Source organism: Silurus meridionalis, chromosome 25 (assembly GCF_014805685.1).
Source record: "Silurus meridionalis isolate SWU-2019-XX chromosome 25, ASM1480568v1, whole genome shotgun sequence".
Taxonomy (NCBI): Eukaryota; Metazoa; Chordata; class Actinopteri; order Siluriformes; family Siluridae; genus Silurus; species Silurus meridionalis.
In genome coordinates, this window is record NC_060908.1 from 14,964,611 (window position 1) to 14,972,500 (window position 7,890).

Genomic DNA, 7,890 nt, shown 5'->3' on the forward strand with positions numbered 1-7,890 from the left:
ATACAAAACATAGCACTTGTAGGCCATGACCATCTGAGATGATTTATTACACAAGGGACAGGCGGTTCTTTTAATAAAAAAAAAAAGCTCCTTAAGGCCAAAGTTTCCATTTAAATATTGAAGTATTGTGACACTTGATTTTTCCACCATATGTGGTTCTTCTCCAAACTGAAACCACAAGGTTGGAGGCACGCAATTGTACATGATGTCTTTGGATGCATTCGGTTGAACACCATGAGATGAATGTGAATGTGACTGCATCCCAGACATCCTTATCTCACCTCACCTCACCCTATATCAGCACCTGAATTTGCTAACACCCTTGTGGCTGAATAAATCACCATATATCTCCATAAGCACACACCAAAATCTAGTGGAACATCTCAGAAAAGTGAGGTTATTATAAGAGGAAATTGGAACTAAATGTGGAATGAGATGTCCACAAACTTTGGTCCATGTAATTTAGTTTTATCTGGAGCTACATATTTTCAGCGCTCTATAGAACGAGATCTTCCACTCCAACCCATGTAAAGCAGACCTTCTGGCTTTGTGCACAAAATCATTATGCTGGAGCAGGTTTGGGTCTCCTAGTTCAAGTGAAGGGGAAAATCTTTCTTTTTGGACTCCTTCAACAGGGGATTACTTCTGACAAAGTGTTTATTTAGTGCATGTATCATCTTCAATGCATTAGATGTTTAAAGGGTGGATCAGGTGTGGGGTGGAGAGCTTTACAGACTGGCTGTTATAGGTCTTCCAGGAGTTTTTGGGAAGCTAACATTTATTTGCATGTGTGTATTTGTGTGTGAATGGTTACAGGACGCTGTTTATTAAGTGCAATAGCTACAGGCAGGCCCAGTGGTGGAGTCATGAGATACGACGTCTGTCTGAACACTGTGATTTTCTCCAAACTCACCGCTTCGGAAGCTTCGCCCCGCCCAGACCCGACTCTCTCACCAAATGGTGTGTGTCCTTAACATTCCTTGAATTTAAGACACTTGCATCCTTACATACATACTTACAAGTACTTAAATAAGTGTATACTTTTATAGCACCTTGCATACTTATTTTCTGAATTATTATATATTATATACATCTAATATTTAGATTTATCTATAGTAGCTAGTTGTAACTTAGTTCAGTTTTTATATACTTACTATACTTTCTATATACTTACATTCTTTTGTGTACATACCCACAGTTAGTAGCAGTTTTTATATATTTGTATGTATGTTGTCAGTTTTTATATACTTGTAAGTATGTACTTTTGCGTTCTTAACTACAGTCTAGTAGAAAGTAGCTATAAGTTGTAACAAAGTTCAGTTTTTACATACTTATAAATACGTACTTTTGCGTACTTACCTACAGTGTAGTAGTTAGTAGCTATAAATTGTAACTTAGTTCAGTTTTTACATACTTATAAATACGTACTTTTGTGTACTTACCTACAGTGTAGTAGTTAGTAGCTATAAGTTGTAACAAAGTTCAGTTTTTACATACTTATAAATACATACTTTTGCATACTTACCTACAGTGTAGTAGTTAGTAGCTATAAGTTGTAACAAAGTTCAGTTTTTACATACTTATAAATATGTACTTTTATGCTTACCTACAGTGTAGTAGTTAGTAGCTATAAATTGTAACTTAGTTCAGTTTTTACATACTTATAAATACGTACTTTTGTGTACTTACCTACAGTGTAGTAGTTAGTAGCTATAAGTTGTAACAAAGTTCAGTTTTTACATACTTATAAATACATACTTTATGCACTTACCTACAGTGTAGTAGTTAGTAGCTATAAGTTGTAACAAAGTTCAGTTTTTACATACTTATAAATATGTACTTTTGCGTACTTACCTACAGTCCAGTAGTTAGTAGCTATAAATTGTAACTAAGTTCAGTTTTTATACACTTACAAGTGACTACTTTTGCGTACTTACCTACAGTTATATAAGAACTGAACTACATATGAAATTTTATAGCTACGTAAATACGTACACAAATATATTTTTATTACATCTGCTTTATAGCTACTTGCCAACTCACAAGGATATATTTTCCATTATTCAGTATTTCCTTTGATACCTACATTCATACATAAATACCTCGTAAGTGTATCTGCATCCAAATCAATTTCTTCTCCTCCGTCAAACATTGTGGAAGGAAAAAAAAACAGCTATTAAATCCACATGAATAAATTTGAGCTTGTGCAGTTTTCTACAGATCTGGTTTGCGAGCTCTGACTAGTGCGCTCTCTAACCATCCGATAAAGCAATGTGTACTTTAAGCAACTTGGCCACACTAATGAGGACTTGCCTACTAATGGATCTCTTACTTATGAGTATAAAAGCACAGTACTTTTTATTATTGCACTTTAAAAAAAAAAAAAATGAAAATAATGCTAGGTGGATGGACGAATCGATAGAATCGCTAGAAGATTTATTGATTTGTTCTGCTTGTCCCCAAGAAAGCTGGCGTCTGATGAATAGGATTTCTAAGTCCGTTGTGTAGTCGGGTCTGGCTCGCGAACTGTCATCTGGCGGCGAAAAAAAAAGTGACCTCAAATATTCGCTGCCAGCAGAGCACTTTTTACACAAAGGCAGCGCAGTGGATGAGAAAGCATTTAGTGACAATCTGTGTTGCCAGATTTGGCGGTTTTTTTTCTTTGTTGTTTACAAAGGAAGTAGTATGTCAGAAAAACACTGCTGCCATTCTGCAAGTCTGGGAAGCATGCTGACAGATTGTTGGTGACCGTCTCAGTCTATTTCATTCAAAGATGTAAAGAATCTGGTGGAACATCAGTAGACCAGGCTGAAATTCTTTACGTTTGCTTGAAATCCTGCCAATGAAGTATTTCAGGAAATGGCGTTTTTGGGTACATTCTCAAAAATAGTATTATTTATTTATTTATTTTTTTAACTTTTGTATGCTTTTTTTTACATTCTTCATACATTAGTATCTGTGTAGACACACTACATAGTGTCATAATGGAATGATTGACTATTGGATCAATTGACAGGTACGTGAACGGGAGCGGATATTTCTCCGACCTGGCAGACGCACTGGAGAAGGCGAAGGAGGAGATCTTCATCACCGATTGGTGGTCAGTATACCCCCACGCACACGTAAACACGATGTGGCCAAAATTATTCAGACACCCAATCACCCATCATTTCTATAGTAAAAAAATATGAAGTGCATAATTGTATAAAATCTCATTGTAAGCTTTAGCTTTATGCTTCCCTTTTAATGGAAATAAGGATCTTAGATTTACATACTTTTACATTTTCTGGCATTCAGCAGACGCCCTCATCCAGAGCGGCGTCCAAAAAATGCTCTACCATTGGATAAATCAACACTGGTTCACTTGGTTACAGGAAACCTTCAGTCTGAAACTCTGATAAGAGAAATTATAGACATGAAACAAATGTTCGAAAAAAAAAAAAACCCACACACACACACACACACTGTACCAAAATTACTTCTTATTTTATCTTCACAGCAGTTTTTTCCTTTTTTTTGTTGTCCAATTATTAATTGGTCGAAATTCCTGAGCATTGAGGTCCGACTCTCCCAGTGAGCTTTGTGTGCTGTATATCGGAGTGTTAATTTGCTGCTGCTTTGTGTCCTTTCTTTCTCAGGTTAAGTCCTGAAGTGTACCTGAAGCGTCCTGCCCAGGGGACGTACTGGCGGCTGGACCAGATCCTCAAGCGCAAAGCGGTGAGAAGTGGGAATTCGCTTTCCTGCGTTCATATAACAGCAAATAAACCAGAAACGTACGAGGATTTCTCTGTGGTGTTTTTGTTTTCAGGAGCAAGGTGTGAAGGTGTGTGTGCTGCTGTTTAAAGAGTTAGAAATGGCTCTGGGTATTAACAGCGACTACAGTAAGAGAAAGCTCCATAGTCTCCATTCGAATATCAAGGTGTGAACTCGACACAAAACACACAACCCGAGAGTAATAACGAGATTCTGTCACTCATTCGTTCCCCCTGCTGCGTCGATCTTTCTGTTGCCTAGGTGATGCGTCATCCCGATCACGTGGCTTCCCGCGTCTTGCTGTGGGCGCATCATGAAAAGATGGTGGCCATCGACCAATCGGTGGCCTTCATAGGCGGGCTGGACCTTGCCTTCGGAAGATGGGACGACAGCAGCTACAGGTTGTTCGATGTCATGGAACCGCAAGCAGCCAATCACAACGCACGACCAGTTCCTGAGGTAACTAGTGGTTAAAAAATGTTCCGATTACTTTGTATGGACAAAAGGTTGTGAACACCTGATCAGAAGAGTGTAGATTTTGGAGTGTGCTTGTGGAGATGCTCATTCAGGTACTGATGTAGGTGAGTACATTCAGAATTCCATTTATTGCAATGGTGGTCAATTGGTTTAGAGATCTATAGCGGGAGATCTTCCACTCCAACCCATGTGCAGCAGATCTTCATGGATCTGGCTTTGTGCACAAGGGTATTGTCATGCTGGAACAGGTTTGGGGCTTTTAGTTTAATACAATAATCTTATACAATAGTGTTCTCCAACCTTTGATCTATGTGATATCTATAGGTTCTCTCTCAGACTGAAGGAGAGGATGCAGTTAATGTTCCTCTCAAGAGCCAAGCATCTGGTGAAGCTTATGACGAGGTGGATTTGACCTGCAACAATCTCTTATGGTTGGGGAAGGACTATAGCAACTTCATCAAGAAGGACTGGACACAACTGGACCAGCCGTTCCAAGGTACCAGGACCTGTTTGGGTTATTCTAGCTATAGGTTGACCGATTTTACAGATACCGATAGCAAGGATCGATCGTACTTGCCGATAACCAAAAGTTTGTAAAAAATAAACAAACACTTCATGTACTATATGTAAAATACTACTGAACTTTATAAAAAAAAAACAGTATTGAATCATAAAAACATGCTTAATTAAATAAATATGAATATATTCATTATATTAATGAATATTTAGGAAAATGAGACAATGTATTCAAACTGAAACGAATTAAACAGATAAACAAATAAACAGCACGTGGTTCCAGTGATTCGCCTCTAGTAGCCGCTCTTGTACTGTATAATTCAAAAAACTATCAGTATTTTTGCTCTACCAGTGATGTTCAGTTCTTCTAGCATTCACCTTTAATTCACTTGAACTCCTCTTCAGATAATGTGGACCGGGCACACGTACCTCGTATCCCATGGCGTGACCTAGGAGCCGTGGTTCATGGAAAGGCAGCCAGAGATCTGGCACGCCATTTCATCCAGCGCTGGAACTTCACCAAGGTCAGCCGTCACGCTGAGAAGAAGCCCTGTATATGAGCCTGAGGATGAAACGCAAGATGAAATGTGTGTTTTTGTGTGTCACTGATTTTTATATTTTTTTTTGCAGAACTTTAAGATAAAGTACAAACACAAGTTTTACCCGTACCTTCTGCCCAAGAGTCACACTACAGCCAATGAGCTTCCCTTCATCGTGCCTGGAACAGCCAAAGCATCTGTACAGGTATATAAACACACACACACACACACACACACACACACACACACACACACACACACACAAAAGACTGAATACATGCCCGAAAATATTTTACTATCACTATGAATTTAACACTAATATATAATGTAATGGTCTATTCATTTGATTTAATATTATTAAAATGAATAATAAAAATAGAAAAAAAAGATTAATTAATATTAAATATTTTTACTTTTTCTCTCTTTTTTTATTAAATCATTTCACTTTGCTTCCACCAGGTGCTTCGCTCAGCGGATTCATGGTCGGTTGGAATATGTGAACTTTCCATCCAAGACGCTTACGTTGACATCATTGAGAAGAGCCAGCACTATATTTACATAGAGGTAACACACACACACACACACACACACACACACACACACACACAGTTATATATAGCTTGTTTCTCACTGGTCAGATGACAGCATTCAGTAACCCACATAATGACCACGTGATGCTCCTAGTTCTCTATCACAGGGTCCTAAAGACAGCAAACTCAGGGTCATATGTGAACAGAAAAACAATATAATTCATAATTAGAATGCTTAGAACAGAAGCCACGCCTCCTTTACCTGGATTGAAGTACCGAAGCCACGTCTCTTTGACTTGAATGGACATACAGAACCCACACCTCCTTCACTAGCACTGATGTACAGAAGCCACACCTCTTTTTCCAGGATTACTGAAGCAATGCCTCCTTCACTAGGACTGACACACAGGCCACGCCTCCGTCACTAGAACTGACACACACAGGCCACGCCTCCGTCACTAGGACTGACACACAGGCCACGCCTTCTTCACTAGAACTGACACACAGGCCACGCCTCCTTCACTAGGACTGACACACAGGCCATGCCTCCTCCACTAGGACTAACACACGCCATGCCTCCTTCACTAGGACTGACACACAGGCCACGCCTCCTTCACTAGGACTGACACACACAGGCCACGCCTCCTTCACTAGGACTGACACACACAGGCCACGCCTCCTTCACTAGGACTGACACACACAGGCCACGCCTCCTTCACTAGGACTGACACACACAGGCCATGCCTCCTTCACTAGGACTGACACACACAGGCCATGCCTCCTTCACTAGGACTGACACACAGGCCACGCCTCCTTCACTAGGACTGACACACAGGCCACGCCTCCTTCACTAGGACTGACACACACAGGCCATGCCTCCTTCACTAGGACTGACACACACAGGCCATGCCTCCTTCACTAGGACTGACACACAGGCCATGCCTCCTTCACTAGGACTGACACACACAGGCCATGCCTCCTTCACTAGGACTGACACACACAGGCCACGCCTCCTTCACTAGGACTGACACACAGGCCATGCCTCCTTCACTAGGACTGACACAGAGGCCATGCCTCCTTTACTAGGACTGACACACACAGGCCACGCCTCCTTCACTAGGACTGACACACACAGGCCACGCTTCCTTCACTAGGACTGACACACAGCCCATGCCTCCTTCACTAGGACTGACACACAGCCCATGCCTCCTTCACTAGGACTGACACACTGGCCATGCCTCCTTCACTAGGACTGACACACAGCCCATGCCTCCTTCACTAGGACTGACACACTGGCCATGCCTCCTTCACTAGGACTGACACACAGGCCACGCCTCCCTGGTATGACAGTGTTGTAACTGGGTTCTGTGTTTGTTCTCCTCAGAATCAGTTCTTCATCAGCTGTGCTGAAGCTAATTCTGTTCAAAACAGAATCGGAGACGCGATTGTCAACAGGATCCTGCGTGCACACAGGTGTGTGTGCGGGTGCGGGTGTGTGTGTGTGTGTGTGTGTGTGTGTGTGTGTGTGTGTGTGTGTGTGTGTGTGTGCACGTGTGGGCATGTTGGCTTTGTTCCTTGCCTTTTCAATAATTTTTTCCCCTACAGGCAAAAATAAAAACTTGACAAGTGTGTGTGCGTGTGTGTGTGTGTGTGTGTGTGTGTGTCTGTGTGTGTGTGTGTGTGTGTGTGTGTGTGTGTGTGTGTGTGTGTGTGAGAAACAGAAATACAAAGTGTTTGTGGTTATTCCTCTCCTCCCTGGATTTGAGGGAGACATCAGTGAGGGTGGAGGCATCGCCATGCAGGCTATACTGCACTTTACCTACAGGTACACACCTCTTCTCGTCTCTTCTCTTCTCTTCTCTTCTCTTCTCTTCTCTTCTCTTCTCTCTCTTCTCTTCTCTTCTCTTCTTTCTTTTCTTTTCTTTCTTTCTTTCTTTTCTTTCTTTTCTTTTTCCGTTTACCAATTGATCAATCATCAATTCTTTTCATTATTTTGTAGTTTGCCTTGTATACTTTTTGTCTTAAGTCTCATATTCTCCTTTTTTTTTGCATACATGTGCACACACACACACACA

At 41.0% G+C, this 7,890-nt stretch overlaps 1 protein-coding gene across 1 annotated transcript in view; it reads left to right on the plus strand.

Annotated features, from left to right (window-relative positions):
• pld2 (phospholipase D2) overlaps nt 1-7,890 on the plus strand; it is a 33,950-nt gene that overhangs the window by 19,465 nt on the left and 6,595 nt on the right. Inside the window, exons 10-20 of the mRNA XM_046839049.1 lie at nt 817-960; nt 3,017-3,100; nt 3,639-3,717; nt 3,809-3,919; nt 4,015-4,212; nt 4,555-4,726; nt 5,152-5,270; nt 5,377-5,490; nt 5,745-5,849; nt 7,200-7,288; nt 7,527-7,640. Coding sequence (XP_046695005.1) covers nt 817-960; nt 3,017-3,100; nt 3,639-3,717; nt 3,809-3,919; nt 4,015-4,212; nt 4,555-4,726; nt 5,152-5,270; nt 5,377-5,490; nt 5,745-5,849; nt 7,200-7,288; nt 7,527-7,640 — 1,329 coding nt within the window. The remainder of the gene's footprint in view (nt 1-816; nt 961-3,016; nt 3,101-3,638; nt 3,718-3,808; nt 3,920-4,014; nt 4,213-4,554; nt 4,727-5,151; nt 5,271-5,376; nt 5,491-5,744; nt 5,850-7,199; nt 7,289-7,526; nt 7,641-7,890) is intronic.